The sequence below is a fragment of the Natator depressus genome, chromosome 5 (genome assembly GCF_965152275.1).
Source record: "Natator depressus isolate rNatDep1 chromosome 5, rNatDep2.hap1, whole genome shotgun sequence".
NCBI classification, from domain to species: domain Eukaryota; kingdom Metazoa; phylum Chordata; order Testudines; family Cheloniidae; genus Natator; species Natator depressus.
In genome coordinates this window covers 25,813,791-25,833,698 of record NC_134238.1, presented here as the reverse complement: position 1 = coordinate 25,833,698, position 19,908 = coordinate 25,813,791, and the positions used below count along the sequence as shown (strand labels likewise).

Sequence of the window (19,908 nt, the reverse complement as noted above, 5' to 3'; positions counted from 1 at the left end):
TGAACACAATGTGAATGCTTGAGACTTTTACCTTCTAGCTGCATTCCAGGTAAAGATTGGAATACTGAGTATCAACCTCTCTATAAGGAGTTGCTAGGAAGAGATAAACATTCCAAGAGTGCTGGAGTTCTTTCTGTGAGGTATTTTTATGGGTGAGAAGACTTGCGTTGTAGATATAGCTCTATCGTATGTGGTGAGATCTATGTAATTTATCTAGATACTATTGTATTTGAGTAGACACTTGAAAATTTTGGCTTTAGTGTCCAGTTTTGGTCGTGTTGTTTGAAGAAATGTATAAGGTTGAAAAGAGTACAGCAGAGAGCAACTAGATGTATAGTCAAGAGAAAAGGCTCATATGAGGAGAGACTTGAAATTAGGCTTATTTAGCTTTGAAAGAGAAGATTAAGATTTGACATATTTAAACTGGCTAAGTGCTATTATAAAGTTAATTTTGCATTTCTGCATGATGTTACTGAATAGGTGAGAACCAGACATTCTAGGTTTAGAATAAAAGGAAATATATATAAGAATAATTTGATGTAATTGTAAATGGTAAATAGGTACAGTGAACTCTTGTTCCCAAACTCTTTCACAGTGTGAGTCAAGTGTGAACATTTTTAAGCAAAGTTGAATGTCTGTGGAATTTAACAAATAACAAGATTAAGGCTGTATTAGTTGTTTTTGAAGTTAGGAGTAACTAGCGTGACCAGATGTCCCATTTTTAAAGGGACTTTTTCTTATAAAGGCGCCTATTACCCCTCACCCCCTGTCCCGTTTTTTCACAGTTGCTATCTGGTAACCCTAGGAATAACTGAATCACATTTTGGATTTATGAGGATTTTTTTTCTTTTTGTTGAGCATTCTTTCCCCTTCTAGATAAAGTAGATTGTTTTGTTTGTGTAGTCTCTTCTCCTCTGACACAAATGGTGTATAATGCACAGATGACTAAGGTATCACCAGAATGTTCCAGACACCAGAGATGTTTCTGAATGCTTCTGGTTATACACAATATTGGAACTGTTTTTTCTACCTCTGACATTATTTCTAGTAATAACTAACCATTTGAATTTAGCACTGATTTTATTTCTGATGCACAAAACCAAATGTATTTTTCTGCCCATTCAGGTGTATGTAGTATGAAACAATTTTTAATTATTACATACTATTAATGATAGTGACCATATGATAACTATAGTGACCATATATTGACTATTCAATGGTCACATACTGTTTTGCACAGAATTCTTTGCCTCATTCAGTGCACAGGTTGGATGTGAAAGGATGCAAAACTCAGATTGCACAGGCAGCCATAAATCGGGCTTTTTTTTTAACTGTGTGAAATCCGTAATACCTTCAGCCTGTAAAATTACATCTGGAGAAAAGGATGTGTAGTTAAGCAGAAATGCAACATCTGAAGTAGGGGAGAGATTCTTACAATTCAGGTATTGTTTTTAACTAGAAAGACTTCTGAATATGTGTTTTGGGTTTTGTTTTATTAGAGTCCAGATTATCAATACCTAATGAACTCTGCATCCCTACCAGAAACTAGATCCAAGATACAGAAAGAAAGCAGTATGGATACAGGCTGTTCTCCATCAACAGAAACGCCACACGCTGTCCAGGATGTAAATGCTTACGATGAAGTTTCTGAAAATGTTTTAGGGTAATATTTTAACTAGAACACTGATGTAATTGCTCAGCTAAGCAGGAAACATTGGCATGATACATACACATCGTATCTTCTTGATTTACAGACAAATTCTGCTTTCATATATATTCATAATTGTTTAAGGCAATTGGAGTTGTAGGCAGATTGCAAGGGAGTGTAGTGGGAGATGCTCTTATGGAGCAAAATTTCATCCTTATTTGTTAATTATAGTCTTTACTCAGCAGAGATTTCTGTGCAGATATAAATAAATAATTCCACTGAAATATAACTGAACTTGTTCTTTTCTATAATGTTCTAATATGTATCAGTTTTGTAACCAGATCCTTTCACATTCCATTGTGCAGTTTACACATTCCTGTTTGTTTTTGCTGTTTATATCTATTATTTGTGTTGATGTACTTCTGTCTGGACATATTCCCTATGACAGGCTGTACCATATAATTAATTTTGAGGAAGCTCAAAACTACATCAAAATATATACAGAACAATGAATATTCCTCATTTTTTGTTTATAAAAAATCCAAACAAAAAATATTAGACTTGAACATTTGTTCTCATCAGAGATATGGGCAGGAATTTAAATTTGACCACTTTTGGAGGGGCACATTAAAAACATCATATGAGGAAATACAGGACACCCTCGCTATAACGAACCCCTGGGGATCTGAGCCATTTGGCTGTTATAGCCAAGGGTTTGTTATAGCAAAAGAGAGGGGGCCACAGTTTCTCTGGGCCCAGGGCTGTTGGGGGCCGGGGCACACAGCTCCTCTGGGACTGGAGGAGTTCTGTGCCGTGGCCCCGGGCGCGGAAGGCGCTGTTAGCTCCCACCACCACTCTGGGCTCGCAGGAGCTCTGTGACCTTGCTGATTATTGGGTGGGCCCATGCCCATGCATGGGCTCCCCCCTACCTTGTGCATGTCCTTGGTTTGCATGACTGGAGCCAAGGTTGTGTCGTACTTCTGTTATAAACCTTGATTTTCAGAGATTTAGAACTTGACTGTGTAAATATACACCAATCTGGAATTTGGCATTTATGATCATAGCAAAACTGCATGCTTTTACTAAATTATAAAAAGAATAGTTCATGTAAAAATCTCACCAATGTATAGGAAGTGTCAGATATTTTAATGATTTGTGTGCACTTCAATACACAAACTCAAAGGTAGAAAAAATGGATGATACTTACTGGTCAAACTAACAAAAAAAAAACCCAATTGTTGTAGGTAAAATAAGCACAACTTATTAAATAATGAATGCATACAGCATATAACCTCCCTATATACTTATGTCATACATAAATGCATTATTCACTTATTTTTTGTAATTTGATCTGTTATACTAATTTACAGAATATCTACAAAAACAAAACATTCTGAAAAGAATGAAATGAATGAGAGTTATTCTGTAACTCACAGTACTGAAGAAGGAGTAATAGGTTTTGATGAAGAAGAAGTGGGAACATTCCTGAAGGAGGAAATAGATGCAACTTCAGAAAATGAAGGTTTGCTCCTTTAGCAAAAATATTCTTTTTTTTTATACCATATCCCTTTATCTTAATAAAGTTGTCAGCCATGTAGTTTACTGATTGTATGCACTTTATTTTCTTTATGAATTACATCCCTTTATTTCATAGAGCTCTTTGAAGAACCATTTGGAGTTCCAAAAAGCCCCAGTATTTCTGTCAGCATTAAACCTGTACAACAACAAAAAGAGGAGGCAAGTTACTCTCTCAGACGAATGAAACAATTACTTTTAAATATTATATTCAAAATGCATTATTCCCTGTTATATATAATGGGGGGGGGCTTAAAGCACTCAGTGTTCACCAGACTGCTCCCCTTAAGTCAATGGTACAATGCCCATTGATTTTAACAATAGTAAAGTTAGGCCAACACTGTGCACATTTGAAAATCTTACCCAATGCTTATAAAAAGAACTACGGGGGTGGGGGGGGGGGGTTGTGATTCTGGTTTAACATGCTGCTTGTACTGAATACTGTCTATTTTTACATTTAGCTCTTTGACTAACAGTAATCTAGTATTTCTCTTCATTATAATGCAAAGTAATGCACATTGGAAAACATAATCCCAACTACACATCTAAATTATGGGGTCTAAAGTAGCTGTTACCACTCAAGAAAGGTCATCATGGATAGTTCTCTGAAAACATCTGCTCAAGTGCAGTGACAATCAAAAAAGCTGAGAATGTTAGGAACCATTAGGAAAGGGATAAAAAATAAAGCAGAAATTATCATAATGCCACTGTGTAAATCCATGTTATGCCCATACTTTAAATACTGCGTACAATTCTGATGGCCCTATCTCAGAAACATGAATTGGAAAAAGTACAGAGAAAAGCAACAAAAATTATTAGGGGTATGGAGCAGCTTCCTTATGAGAAGAGATTAAAAAAAATTGGGACTATTCATTTTAGAAGAGACAACTAAAGGGGACTATGGTAGAGGCCTATAAAAGCATGACTGATGTGGAGAAAGTAAATAAGGAAATGTTATTTACTCCTCCATATAACACGAGAACCAGGCGTCACCCAATGAAATTAATAGGCAGCAGGTTTAAAACAAACATAATGAACTACTACTTCTCTCAATGCACAGTCACCTCAAACTCGTTTCCAGGAGATGTGAAAGCCAAAGGTGCAACTGGATTCAAAAAATAATTGGATAAATTCATGGAGGATAGGTCTATCAATGGCTATTAGTCAGGATGGCTAGGGGCACATGCTCTGAGTGTCCCTAAGCCTCTGACTGCCAGAAACCAGGACTGGACAACAGAGGATGAATTACTCAATAATTGCCCTGTTATTTCCATTCCCTCTGAAGCATCTGGCACCAGTCACTGTTGGAAGTCAGATTACTGGGTTAGACAGACTATTGGTCTGACCCAGTATGACCATTCTTATGTTCTTATAATACATGGTATTGTCTTTTATGTAGCCAGAGCGATTATGTAATGACTTCAAATCAGTTTTATTCAGTTTACAAGTACACAGATACGTTTCTTACTTCCACTTTGAAAACTTAACTTGGGATCTGTAAATAAGCTCTATTTTTTTCTGGCTCATGTATCACCTAAATTCGCTGTAAGCTGCATGGCTGCACAGCAGCCTATTTTGCGCCATGCAGGTGTTTAGGGAACCCGCCCCTCCCCGAGTCCCAACCTGCTGCGGCTGGGGTGGCGTGGCCTTCTGCTGGCCCCAACTCTGCTGCAGCCTGGCTCTGCTGTGGCAGCCCGACCCAAACCCAGCTGCAGCCAGGGTGTGGCCCAGCTGGGTGCGGCTCCAGGTGCAGTCCAGCCTGGTTGCAGGTGCGGCCGGGGCGGTGGAGCACAGACCTAGGTGCGGTGCGGGCGCAGACCCAGACCCAGCCTTGGCTTGGGCGCCCCTCAGGGACCAGGGAAGGGGCACCTATCCTGCAGCCCCAGCCCTGGAGCTGCCGTGGGGGGAGAGAGCTGAGGGGGGGAAGTCCTCTCTCCCCCCCATAGCCCCGGAGCACCCTCCTGCCCCCAAACTGCTCATACCCAGAGCCCACACCCCCAGCTGGAGCCCTCACACCTCTGCACCCCAAATCTCTGCCCCAGCCCTGAGCCCGCTCCCACACTCCAAACCCCTCGGCCCCACCTCCACCACATTAATTTTGTTATGTGCACCAATATGAAACTGATGTGTCACATATCACCTCCATATTGGTGCACATAACAAAATTCATTCCGCGCATGGGTGGGAAAAATTAGAGGGAACACTGATCACCACCAGTATCAAAGATTCAGTACTAGGAAATTGGTCAAGAATTCTTTTGCTGATGTGTGAATCAGAATAGAATCTGGTTTACCTTCATGTAGCACTTTAGAACCAATGCAACAAACAGGATTAAAAATATGTACTATTGTCCTCAATTCTGCCATGTGGCTTACTAGGGTTGGACCCTTGTGCCTGGTGCAAAATCCTGGGCTTTGCTACTCCTGGAAATAATTATTCATAGGGTCAGTCCTTTTAACTTGTAATCATTTTGTTTGTTTTTTGTTTTTTTGCTTGTTTGTAATTGTTTTGTTTCCATGCTACCAAGGGGAATAGTAATAGGTGGATGCCTGATTAGCAAGGTGATACTGCTGCACAGGCCTGATTCTATGGCAATCTAGTGAACTGAATTTTAGAAATGGTTGAAAACTCATGATAGATATGATTAAATTTAGTTAAAGAAGTCATTAGGACACCACCTTGCATTTTCTATAGTTCTGTAGCTATGCAAAAACTAGGATGTTCGGATTATTACAAAAAATAATCTGAATTTGACCACATGGATGATTAATCAGAAACAGTCTAGGATTTTCATAATAATTTATTTAGGCAGAAGTATGCTGAAGCAAATATATACATATTCATATGCATCTTTTTAAATTGCAGCATATCTCCACTCTAGATGTAGAATCTCCATGGGAAGAACCCATGATGGAAAAGTTAGAAGAAAAAAAAGCCAAACAAAATGGGTAAGAGAAATTGATATCATTAGCATTTCAAAAGAATTAGTTTATTACTACCTTCTTAAATTTATAAAGAGAGAGTATTATTCTTAATTAAAAAAAGATTTGTTCTTGGTCATAACAACATACTTATAGTTTGAAGCTAAATTCCCCCCCCCCCTTCCATTTCTGGTGCGTGCTAGTGTATTACTGCAGGGTTGGCCATGAGAAGCTTGGTATCTACAACTGAGTGTTTATTTTAAGAACAAAGCAAATGTGTTCTTCAGTAATTGAAGAATACAATCAAGTCGCTTCAATACATTATTTCAGGATTTTTACAGAGAACTCCCATTTCCTTATATTAATTAAAAACATTTTTAAAGTTGTTGAAGCATTTGTCTTTTCAATGAAAAACCATATAAAGAATTACAGGAACTCTGCATAGACCATCTCTTGAGTGTTTCTCGTGGTCTTATGTTTGAATTGATAACTTATGTGGCTTACTTGTGTGATTCAATTGTGAGTTTCTCAAAGAAAGATATTTGTATTTTTCTGCATGGGTTTTTTTTTTTTTAAATGTCACGTTCGCTTTCTGGAATCTGGATCCCCAACTGCTGGTCTGATATTTTTCTTGATGACTGGAGGAGAGCAGCTCAACTCCTTTCAAACTGGCAAACTTGTACCAGTCACTCCCTCCAATCTGTTTCCCTGTTTGAGACTGCTTGCTTTATCATTAATTATTTAAAATCTTCACCTGGATTTCAAGAAATCCAGACGTCTTACTGGTTACGATGGCATGTGAACTGAATCAAACTAGCTAGGGACATAAAGGGTAACAAGTACATTCTACAAACACATTAGAAGCAAGAGGAAGACCAAGGACAGAGTAGGCCCGTTACTCAATGATGGGAGAAAGAAAATAAGAGAAAATGTGGAAATGGCAGAGGTGCTGAATGACTTCTTTGTTTCGATTTTCACCAAGAAGGCTGGTGGCGATTGGACACCTAACATAGTGAATGCCAGTGAAAATGAGGTAGGATCAGAGTCTACAATAGGGGGAAAAAAAAGTAAAAAATTACTTAGACAAAGTTAGATGTCTTCAAATCACCAGGGCCTGATGAAATGCATCCTAGAATACTCAAGGAGCTGACTGAGGAGATATCCGAGCCATTAGCAATTATCTTTGAAAAGTCATGGAAGATAGAAGACATTCCAGAAGACTGGAAAAGGGAAAATATAGTTCCCATCTATAAAAAGAGAAATAAGGACAACCCGGGAAATGACAGACCAGTCAGCTTAACTTCTGTACCCAGAAAGATAATGGAGCAAATAATTAAGCAATCAGTTTGCAAACGCTGAGAAGATAATGAGGTGATAAGTAACCGTCAGCGTGGATTTGTCAAGAACAAATCGTGTCAAACCAACCTGATAGCTTTCTTTGACAGGGTAACAAGCTTTGTCGATGGGGGGAAGCAGTAGATGTGGTATATCTTGACTTTAGTAATGCTTTTGATACTGTCTCGCATGACCTTCTCATAAACAAACTAGGGAAATACAACCTAGATGGAGATACTATAAGGTGGGTGCATAACTGGTTGGAAAATTGTTCCCAGAGAGTAATCATCAGTGGTTCACAGTCATGCTGGAAGGGCATAACACGTGGGGTCCCGCAGAGATCGGTTCTGGGTCTGGTTCTGTTCAATATCTTCATTAATCATAGAAGATTAGGTTTGGAAGAGACCTCAGGAGGTCATCTAGTCCAACCCCCTGCTCAAAGCTGGACCTCTCCAACTAAATCATCCCAGACAGGGCTTTGTCAAGCCGGGCCTTAAAAACCTTTTAAGGATGGAGATTCCACCCCCTCCCTGGGTAAGCCATTGTAGTGCTTCACCACTCTCCTGGTGAAATATTTGTTCCTAATATCCACCCTAGACCTCCCCCACTGCAACTTGAGACCTTTCCACTTTGTTCTATCATCTGTCACCTCTGAGAACAGCCGAGCTCCATCCTCTTTGTAACCCCCCTTCAGGTAATTGAAGGCTGCTATCAAATCCCCTCTCACTCTTCTCTTCTGCAGACTAAATAAGCCCAGTTCCCTCAGCCTCTCCTCATAAATCATGTGCCCCAACTGCCTGATAATTTTTGTTGCCCTCCACTGGACTCTCTCCAATTAGTCTACATCCTTTCTGTAGTGGGGGACCCAAAACTGGATGCAGTACTCCAGATGTGGCCGCACCAGTGCCGAATAAAGGGGAATAATCACTTCCCTCGATCTGCTGGCAATGCTCCTACTAATGCAGCCCAATATGCCTTTAGCCTTCTTGGCAACAAGGGTACACTGCTGACTCATATCCAGCTTCTCATCCACTGTAATCCCCAGGTCCTTTTCTACAGAACTGCTGCTTAGCCAGTCAGCCCCCAGCCTGTGGCAGTGCATGGGATTCTTCCATTCTAAGTGCAGAACTCTGGACTTGTCCTTGTTGAACCTCATCAGATTTCTTTAGGCCCAATCCTCCAATTTGTCTAGGTCACTCTGGACTCTATCCTTACCCTGCAGCGTATCTACCTCTCCCCCCAGTTCAGTGTCATCTGCGAACTTGCGGAGGGTGCAATCCATCCCATCCTCCAGATCATTAATGAAGATGTTAAACAAAACCGGCCCCAGGTCTGACCCCTGGGGTACTCTGCTTGATATCGGCTGCCAACTAGACATTGAGCCGTTGATCGCTACCCATTGAGCCCAACAATCTAGCCAGCTTTCTATCCACCTTATAGTCCATTCATCCAATCCATACTTTTTTAACTTGTTGTGATGAATATTGTGGAAGACCGTACCAAAAGCTTTGCTAACATCAAGATATATCATGTCCACCGCTTTCCCCATATCCACAGAGCTAGTTATCTCATACTAGAAGGCAATCAGGTTGGTCAGGCATGACTTGCCCTTGGTGAATCCATGTTGACTGTTCCTGATCACCTTGCTCTCTTCCAAGTGTTTCAAAATGGTTTCTTTGAGGACCTGCTCCATGATTTTTCCAGGGACTGAGGTGAGGCTGACGGGTCTGTAGTTCTCTGGGTTCTCCTTCTTCCCTTTTTTAAAGATGGGCACTATATTTGCCTTTTTCCAATCATTCGGGACCTTCCCCCGAGCGCCATAAGTTTTCAAAGATAATGGCCAATGGCTCTGCTATCACATCAGCCAACTCCCTCAGCACCCTCGGATGCATTAGATCTGGACCCATGGACTTGTGCATGTCCAGCTTTTCTAAATAGTCTTTAACCTGTTCTTTCACCATTGAGGGCTGCTCACCTCCTCCCCATACTGTGCTGCCCAGGACAGCATTGTGGGAGCTGCCCTTGTCTGTGAAGACCAAGGCAAAAAAAGCATTGAGTACTTCAGCTTTTTCCACATCATCTGTCACTAGGTTGCCTCCCCCATTCATTAAGGGTCCCACATTTTCCCTGACCTTTTTCTTGTTGCTAACAAACCTATAGAAGCCCTTCTTGTTACCCTTCACATCCCTTGCTAGCTGCAACTCCAGTTGTGTTTTGGCCTTCCTGATTACACCCCTGCATGCTCGAACCATATTTTTGTACTCCTTCCACGTCATCTGTCCAAGTTTCCACTTCTTGTAAGCTTCCTTTTTGTGTTTAAGCTCACCGAAGATTTCACTGTTAAGCCAAGCTGGTTGCCTGCTATATTTGTTGATCTTTCTGCACATGGGGATGGTTTGTTCCTGCACCCTCAATAAGGCTTCTTTAAAATACAGTCAGCTTTCCTGGACTCCTTTTCCCCTCATATTAGCCTCCCAGGGGATCCTGCCCATTAGTTCCCTGAGAGAGTCAAAATCTGCTTTTCTGAAGTCCAGGGTCTGTATTTTGCTACTCTCCTTTCTTCCTTTTGTGAGGATCCTGAACTCAACCATCTCGTGGTCACTGCTGCCTTGGTTGCGACCCACTTCTACTTCCCATACCAATTCTTCCCTGTTTGTAAGCAGCAGGTCAAGAGGAGACTGACCCCTGATTGGTTCCTCCAGTAGTTGCACCAGGAAGATGTCCCCAACACTCTCTCCAAAAACTTCCTGGATTGTCTGTGCACTACTGTATTGCTCTTCCAGCAGATGTCAGGGTGATTGAAGTCCCCCATTAGAACCAGGACCTGTGCTCTGGAAACTTCAGTTAATTGTCTGAAGAAAGCCTCGTTTACCTCATCCTCTTGGTTCGGTGGTCTATAGCACACGTCCACCTTGACATCACCCTTGTTGCTCTCCCTTCTAAACATAACCCAAAGACTCTCAACAGGCTTTTCTCCAGTTTCATACTGGAGCTCTGAGCAATCATACCACTCTCTTACAATCAATGATTTAGATAATGGCATAGAGAGTATACTTATAAAGTTTGTGGATGATACCAAGCTGGGAGGGGTTGCAAGTGCTTTGGAGGATAGGATTAAAAATCAAAATGATCTGGACAAACTGAAGAAATGGTCTGAAGTAAATAGGATGAAATTTAATGACAAATGCAAAGTTCTCCACTTAGGAAGGAACAATCAGTTGCACACATATAAAATGGGAATGGACTGCCTAGAAAGGAGTACTGCAGAAAGGGATCTGGGGGTCATAGTGGATCACAAGCTAATTATGAGTCAACAGAGTCACACTGTTGTAAAAGAAAACAAACATCATTCTGGGATCTATTAGCAGGAGTATTGTAAGCAAGACACAAGAAGTAATTCTTCCGCTCTACTCCGCACTGATTAGCCTCAACTGGAGTATTGTGTTCAGTTCTGGGTGCCACATTTCAGGAAGGATGTGGACAAATTGGAGACAGTCCAGAGTAGAGCAACAAAAATGATTGAAGGTGTAGAAAACATGACCTATGAGGGAAGATTGAAAAAATTGGGTTTGTTTAGTTTTGAGAAGAGAAGACTGAGAGGGGACTTAAGTTTTCAAGTACATAAAAGGTTGTTTCAAGGAGGAGAGAGAAAAATTATTGTTCTTAACTTCTGAGGATAGGACAAGAAGCAATGGGCTTAAATTGCAGCAAGGGCAGTTAGGTTGGACAGTAGGAAGAACTTCCTAACTGTCAGAGTGGCTAAGCACTGGAATAAATTGCCTAGGGAGGTTGTGGAATCTCCATCATTGGAGATTTTTAAGAGCAGTTTGGACAAACATCTGTCAGGGATGGTCTAGATCAGTGGTTCTTAACCTGGGGTGCATGCACCCCCCGGGGGTCCGAGACATGCCAGGTTTCTTTAGAAGGTAAATCACCGAAAACACAAATTAAGCACAGGGACGTAAGTACAACTTCTTTGTTTCGTCAAACCTATGTATTTATTAACATTATAGATTTTTTTTTTAATGATTACCATAATATACAAACAAAAATATATCTAGGTTTAAAGAACTGACCTACTTCAACAATTTTTGATAAGAACATATTTTGAGAACCAAAGGGGTGCAGGCTGCAGTAAAGGTTAAGAACCACTGGTCAAGATAATACTTAGTCCTGCCTTGAGTGCAGGGGACTGGACTAGATGACCTCTTGAGTTCCCTTCCAGTTCTATGATTCTATGTAATTACATTATAATAATACTGATTATATATATAGATAAAACGTCCTCAATATGTGTACAGTTTGTTGTAGTCTTTAAAATCTACATAGCTTTATAAAGTCTTCATTAGTATTTCGTTACCATTTTAAGGCTGTATGTTTTTTCCTTTTTGTAAAATAGGGCACATAAAAACTATCCTCAGGAGTTGCTGCGTGACATTAACTTTTCCTTTTAGAAATGCACATTTCAATCATGTTCACAGTGTCCCTTAAATGTGGGATTTTCCTTTGTTTTGCCAAGTCAAATCAGTCCTCAGCCTTTCTGTTGCCTAGTATTTTGTGTGAATAATCAAAATCTCTTCAACCATGTTGTTTGAGTCAGTTACTGATTGCTATGGAGACCAAGCATAAACAATCAACAATTGTGTACTCAGCTGTAGTGTTATACAGTGATAGAAGGTACTCAATTCAGTATGTCTTGGATTAAATTTACATGCATATTAGGTAAACAAGCTTGTATTTTACATACAAAATCTTTCAAAAATGTTCCATATAACTAAAAAACAATATGCAACATAATAAAGGTTGAAACATTTATAATAAAATTATATTTTTGTCTTTCTTTACAGTATGGCTGAGGCTGTTTCCAGCACCATTCCTCATTCATTCTGTTTAGAAATGAATGCAGATGCTCCTAGGTAAGAGAAACTGTAATGCATTATGTAGTAAATTATGGATTATTCCTATTAAATCTGCAGTCTTAATGTTATGTTCAGTGTTCCTTTGCAGTAAATGTATAATGTTTGCGTTTACTGTACATTGTGGTATAAGACCTACAGCCACACCACTTTGTGCTGCGATCCTGTGAGATCACAGAATCTAAGCAGGTCTGGCCAGAAATCTGCTACCCATTAGAGAGGGGAAAAAATGGTTCTAATTTTAAAAAATGTGTCTTTTTACTTTTTTCCTCCAGAAAATTGATTTTGTTTAAAAAAAAAATTCAGATTTCCAGAGGGGATGAATGCACACTGAAAACCTAAAACAAGGTGTCTCTTATTTTTGCTAATGGGTATCATTTTTCATTTAGCATTTTAACTTACCAGTTGTAAAGTTTTGATACATTTACTTCACTCTGATTCTCATCATCAGGTTCAGTGTTCAGAATCCATATCTTTTGGAAAGTGTCTAAAAATTACTATTTTTATTCCCAGTACTTCAAGTAACATAGAGATTTGTGCATGTGATGATCAACCTTCTTTCACTGGTGTATCAAGTGTTCCCTATAATGGTCCGGTGTGTTCAAAGAAGCAAGAGGTCCAGGATGGAGAGCAGATATCGGAGCCATTGAACACTTCAGAAGCTGTCAGACAGATGCTCCAAGATGAAATGTTTAAATTAGTTCAGGTAAGAATCTCTCATTATTAAAAATAATGAAACACAGATTAAACTGTTCAATTTTAAAAAACAAGCAATATGAAAAATGATTGCTTTCAAGGTTATTCTATGATGCTTTTATGCAAATTTCTGGGTTAAAGGTAACTGAAGGTAGAAACCAATTATTTTAGGCATAATTCATGACCTTTTGACTTCTTAATCAGAAGGTTTGTGAATTTGAGGAGCAGTACAGTTTGAACAATTATATTTTTAGGAGGACTAACTGTTAACGTTCTCTTAATGTCCTTTATTCATATAAATTAGGGGACATTATGAACAAACAGTAACTGTATAGTTAAAATGTTAATGAGTTAATGCTGGTACATTTGAAACTATTCCATCCTGGTATTATTCAGGTTTAGATTTCTTTGCTTTGAAATAAAGGAATGCAAAGGACTATATGTTGTTGTAGGATAACCTTATTATTTCACATAGCGTATTGTATCACGAAAGAAATATCGATTTAGTGTACTTGTTATTGAGACATTGGGATGTTGTTTCTGTTGCTATCTATTTTAATAGGGTTATCTATAAATTTTAGGATAATCTTTAGGTCTGTAAAAAGTTTTAACTAGGGATTTTGTCCAAGACCCATTTAAGCAACTTTTATAATGTTAGCTTTATTTTTATTTACATTCTAGCTGCAGCAAGTCAACTTTCTGAACTTAATGCAAATGGTGGGGTCATCCTTTGCCAGCTTGCCAAATATGCAGCATCTTCTGCAGCAGTCTCAGGCTATTCAGTTGGGAGGAAGCCAGGCTTCACACACTGCCCTGCCTGTACAGTCTGCAGACATTTCTCCTGAGACTCAGCTGCCCACTAAAGAAAATGCTGGAAAGTCTAATAAGAAGAGCAGCTCTCCTTCTCAGGAAAGAAGTATCCTAAATGATCAAAGCAGCAAAGAAAGTATACATGTAGGTAAAACCAAGCATTACTTTTTAAGAAAAAGCATATCGGATGTTATTCCATTTGAAAAATTAGAGAACTTTCTTGTAGTAATTGCATTAGACAGAATTACCATGTAATAGAGACCACATTTAGTAACGATTTATTGCGATCTTATACATAGTTTAAAGTACTATTGTGTGTTCTTTTTTCATTTAGAATCATCCAGAAGTGAATATTTCTTTAAGCCTATCAGAGAGCCAGTCCAGTGGAACAGGATTTATTCCAGCATCTCAGGACTTGCTTCCTTCAGCTCCAGCCACACCACTTCATCTGTTATCTCATTCCCTAGATATCCAGAAGACACCCAAACTTATCCCAGTTGCAAAAACCTTAAATTATGAAAATGGCTTTCCTTTGCTTAAACTTGAATCTGATCATTTAAAACCACTCAATTTATATCCATTAAAAGTTTCACAAGCTTTCATCGGGTCACTCCCCCAACCAAGGGTAGTTTGGGATCCATCTAATTCTTTACAGAACCCTCCGCTGTCATGTATGCTAGGAGACAAGACTATTTCAATGACACACTTGAATTTGAATAGATATGATCCTGAAATCATAAGGCAAGTATATGAGGAAAAGAAGAGGTGGGCAGAAGCTGAAAGCAAGAGTCCTCCTAAACTACTTAATCTGGATCAATATGAAGGAGAGCAAAATTTTGCACCTCTGCAGCACCTTCCTACAAATGTGAGTGCAGAGAAGCCACGGAGTGCTCAGCATGCTTCCTTCTATGGAATTTACCAGCATTCAGCTGGAATTCCTTTACTGCACCTGCAGCTTGACCCAGCACCTAGATTTCCACCAATTATAAGACCACCAATCCCTGCTTCTTTAATACCCGTTAGACCTATAACTGAGGAGACCAACTGCAGAGACACATTACAGCACACAGGAATACCGATTCTTCACACTAATTTACCTCCAAAAAACAAGGTAATGGATTTTAGGAATATATTTTCTATGTTGCAATTAAATAAGCATATTTCCTGTTGCATAGCTTCAGTCCTCACTAATGGGATAATGCCCTCACCTGTGTAATTTGGAGGAGGCACCAGCACTAAGCCATGCCTTCAGCTCAGGCCACCAGATTTTCTGTCTCCAGCAGAGGAACAAGTTGGTGGTTTGGTTTCTCCCCATCATTTTGTTTTATAACTTTAATTTTTATTCATTTTCATATGGTAAAGACTTATAATCTTTCCTCCTCCTCCCCGCAACCCTCCCCCCCCCGCCCCCCCGGATCAGGTTATTTGACAGCATGTTTGTTTCAACCACTTGGACCCGCCACTGCAGTGCCTCTTCTCCAGGATTTCTCTGCCCCCACTCTGGGATGGTGGAGCTGTTCTCATAGAATCATAGAATATCAGGGTTGGAAGGGACCCCAGAAGGTCATCTAGTCCAACCCCCTGCTCGAAGCAGGACCAATCCCCAACTAAATCATCCCAGCCAGGGCTTTGTCAAGCCTGACCTTAAAAACCTCTAAGGAAGGAGATTCTACCACCTCCCTAGGTAACGCATTCCAGTGTTTCACCACCCTCTTAGTGAAAAAGTTTTTCCTAATATCCAATCTAAACCTCCCCCATTGCAACTTGAGACCATTACTCCTCGTTCTGTCATCTGCTACCATTGAGAACAGTCTAGAGCCATCCTCTTTGGAACCCCCTTTCAGGTAGTTGAAAGCAGCTATCAAATCCCCCCTCATTCTTCTCTTCTGCAGACTAAACAATCCCAGCTCCCTCAGCCTCTCTTCATAAGTCATGTGCTCTAGACCCCTAATCATTTTTGTTGCCCTTCGCTGGACTCTCTCCAATTTATCCACATCCTTCTTGTAGTGTGGGGCCCAAAACTGGACACAGTACTCCAAATGAGGCCTCACCAGTGTCGAATAGAGGGGAACGATCACATCCCTCGATCTGCTCGCTATGCCCCTACTTATACATCCCAAAATGCCATTGGCCTTCTTGGCAACAAGGGCACACTGTTGACTCATATCCAGCTTCTCGTCCACTGTCACCCCTAGGTCCTTTTCCGCAGAACTGCTGCCTAGCCATTCGGTCCCTAGTCTGTAGCGGTGCATTGGATTCTTCCATCCTAAGTGCAGGACCCTGCACTTATCCTTATTGAACCTCATCAGATTTCTTTTGGCCCAATCCTCCAATTTGTCTAGGTCCTTCTGTATCCTATCCCTCCCCTCCAGCGTATCTACCACTCCTCCCAGTTTAGTATCATCTGCAAATTTGCTGAGAGTGCAATCCACACCATCCTCCAGATCATTTATGAAGATATTGAACAAAACCGGCCCCAGGACCGACCCCTGGGGGACTCCACTTGATACCGGCTGCCAACTAGACATGGAGCCATTGATCACTACCCGTTGAGCCCGACAATCTAGCCAGCTTTCTACCCACCTTATAGTGCATTCATCTAGCCCATACTTCCTTAACTTGCTGACAAGAATACTGTGGGAGACCGTGTCAAAAGAATACTGTGGGAGACCGTGTCAAAAGCTTTGCTAAAGTCAAGAAACAATACATCCACTGCTTTCCCTTCATCCACAGAACCAGTAATCTCATCATAAAAGGCGATTAGATTAGTCAGGCATGACCTTCCCTTGGTGAATCCATGCTGACTGTTCCTGATCACTTTCCTCTCATGTAAGTGCTTCAGGATTGATTCTTTGAGGACCTGCTCCATGATTTTTCCAGGGACTGAGGTGAGGCTGACTGGCCTGTAGTTCCCAGGATCCTCCCTCTTCCCTTTTTTAAAGATTGGCACTACATTAGCCTTTTTCCAGTCATCCGGGACTTCCCCCGTTCGCCACGAGTTTTCAAAGATAATGGCCAAGGGCTCTGCAATCACAGCCGCCAATTTCTTCAGCACTCTCGGATGCAACTCGTCCGGCCCCATGGACTAGTGCACGTCCAGCTTTTCTAAATAGTCCCTAACCACCTCTATCTCCACAGAGGGCTGGTCATCTCTTCCCCATTCTGTGATGCCCAGCGCAGCAGTCTGGGAGCTGACCTTGTTAGTGAAAACAGAGGCAAAAAAAGCATTGAGTACATTAGCTTTTTCCACATCCTCTGTCACTAGGTTGCCTCCCTCATTCAGTAAGGGGCCCACACTTTCCTTGGCTTTCTTCTTGTTGCCAACATACCTGAAGAAACCCTTCTTGTTACTCTTGACATCTCTTGCTAGCTGCAGCTCCAGGTGCGATTTGGCCCTCCTGATATCTTTCCTACATGCCCGAGCAATATTTTTATACTCTTCCCTGGTCATATGTCCAACCTTCCACTTCTTGTAAGCTTCTTTTTTATGTTTAAGATCCGCTAGGATTTCACCATTAAGCCAAGCTGGTCGCTTGCCATGTTTACTATTCTTTCGACTCATCGGGATGGTTTGTCCCTGTAACCTCAACAGGGATTCCTTGAAATACAGCCAGCTCTCCTGGACTCCCTTCCCCTTCATGTTAGTCCCCCAGGGGATCCTGGCCATCTGTTCCCTGAGGGAGTCGAAGTCTGCTTTCCTGAAGTCCAGGGTCCGTATCCTGCTGCTTACCTTTCTTCCCTGCGTCAGGATCCTGAACTCAACCAACTCATGGTCACTGCCTCCCAGATTCCCATCCACTTTTGCTTCCCCCACTAATTCTACCCGGTTTGTGAGCAGCAGGTCAAGAAAAGCGCCCCCCCTAGTTGGCTCCCCTAGCACTTGCGCCAGGAAATTGTCCCCTACGCTTTCCAAAAACTTCCTGGATTGTCTATGCACCGCTGTATTGCTCTCCCAGCAGATATCAGGAAAATTAAAGTCACCCATGAGAATCAGGGCATGCGATCTAGTAGCTTCCGTGAGTTGCCGGAAGAAAGCCTCATCCACCTCATCCCCCTGGTCCGGTGGTCTATAGCAGACTCCCACCACTACATCACTCTTGTTGCACACACTTCTAAACTTAATCCAGAGACACTCAGGTTTTTCCACAGTTTCGTACCGGAGCTCTGAGCAGTCATACTGCTCCCTTACATACAGTGCTACTCCCCCACCTTTTCTGCCCTGCCTGTCCTTCCTGAACAGTTTATAACCATCCATGACTGTACTCCAGTCATGTGAGTTATCCCACCAAGTCTCTGTTATTCCAATCACGTCATAGTTCCTTGACATCACCAGGACCTCCAGTTCTCCCTGCTTATTTCCAAGGCTTTGTGCATTTGTATATAAGCACTTGAGATAACCTGTTGATCGCCCCTCATTCCCAGTATGAGGCAGGAGCCCTCCCCTCACAGACATTCCTGCCTGTGCTTCCTCCCGGTATCCCGCTTTCCCACTTACCTCAGGGCTTTGGTCTCCTTCCCCCGGTGAACCTAGTTTAAAGCCCTCCTCACTAGGTTAGCCAGCCTGCTGGCAAAGATGCTCTTCCCTCTCTTCGTAAGATGGAGCCCGTCTCTGCCCAGCACTCCTCCTTCATGGAACACCATCCCATGGTCAAAGAATCCAAAGCCTTCTCTCCGACACCACCTGCGTAGCCATTCGTTGACTTCCACGATTCGACGGTCCCTACCCAGGCCTTTTCCTTCCACGGGGAGGATGGACGAGAAGACCACTTGCGCCTCCAACTCCTTTATCCTTCTTCCCAGAAGAACTGCAAACACTGGGCTAAAGTGTTGCCTGTGTGAGGCAGTATTTACAGGCTCTACAGAGGGTGAATTACAGCCAACTCTCACAGTGAAAGGACAGAGTGTTGGACTGGCATGTTGAATCCCTTCTTCCCCAAAGAGCCTTAACTCCATTACAGAAAAGCTCAGGAGCATCTGAACATTTCAGGGAGAAAGTCTAAGGATGAGAAGGATCCTATCCAGTCAGCTTTGGGTAAGACACACAACAGACTCAGGTTGGAGGGGGAAGATTTTCTGACTACTCTCTGGATACTGAAGGGGGTCCTCAGCTCCATAGGGAAAAAAAGTAGGGCTTCTAAACACCTGTGCTTCCTCTCACTGTAAATTTGGGGATTGTCATGATGTTCAGGAGTGAGTTATGCAAACCCCAGAGACTTGGTCCCCAAAATGCAAAAGCAAGCATCATATTTGCAAGGCAGCAATTCATAACACCTCCATATAAGGGAGTTTGCTAGAGCCATTCTCCTATGCAGAGGCTCTCACAGTGCTCTGTAACACTGTGCTCTGCCCCTTGCCCTATGACATGTCACTCCAGGCATGCAGAGAACCCGTCTATTCTGTGAAGCACTCCCTCAGGCTGCAGTTAATGGGAATTGGGTCTATCTGGTATACAGCCCAAGGACCCTGACTCTAAGGAAAGGGGCTCAGATTTCAAGCACCAGCGGAATGTGATTTGTGCCTTCTACATGTCAGCAATAAATCCTTGCCCTGTCAAAGAAAAGGGCTCAGGATCATGAAAGAGTCTCTCTCCACTCCACTCTTGCTCCACAGGCTGACTCTATATTAAAGCATAAGGAGCACTTCAGGCAGTCTGTGACCAGATCAGAGTCACATGAGGATTCCACTCCCCATGAATGGTACCAAGCTGGGAGAGGTTGCAAGTGCTTGGAGAACAGTATTAGAATTGAAAATGATCTTGACAAACTAGAGAAATTGTCGGAAATAAATAGGACAAAATTCAATAAGGACAAATGCAAAGTACTTAGGAAGGAATACTCAATTGCACAAATACAAAAATGGGGAAATGTCTGCCTAGGAAGGAGTATTGCAGAAAAGGATCTCAGGGTTATAGTGGATCACAAAACTAAATATGAGTCAACAATGTAATAGTTTTGCAAAAAAAGAACCTAATTCCAGAATGTGTTTCCAGAGTGTTATAAGCAAGACA

General features: G+C 41.5%; 1 protein-coding gene across 1 annotated transcript in view; it reads left to right on the top strand.

Moving 5' to 3' along the window:
* Window positions 1-19,908, top strand: part of CPLANE1 (ciliogenesis and planar polarity effector complex subunit 1) — a 183,830-nt gene that overhangs the window by 99,122 nt on the left and 64,800 nt on the right. The window contains exons 27-34 of the mRNA XM_074952488.1: window positions 1,500-1,663; window positions 3,019-3,170; window positions 3,303-3,385; window positions 6,089-6,171; window positions 12,327-12,395; window positions 12,909-13,101; window positions 13,773-14,045; window positions 14,236-15,012. Coding sequence (XP_074808589.1) covers window positions 1,500-1,663; window positions 3,019-3,170; window positions 3,303-3,385; window positions 6,089-6,171; window positions 12,327-12,395; window positions 12,909-13,101; window positions 13,773-14,045; window positions 14,236-15,012 — 1,794 coding nt within the window. The remainder of the gene's footprint in view (window positions 1-1,499; window positions 1,664-3,018; window positions 3,171-3,302; window positions 3,386-6,088; window positions 6,172-12,326; window positions 12,396-12,908; window positions 13,102-13,772; window positions 14,046-14,235; window positions 15,013-19,908) is intronic.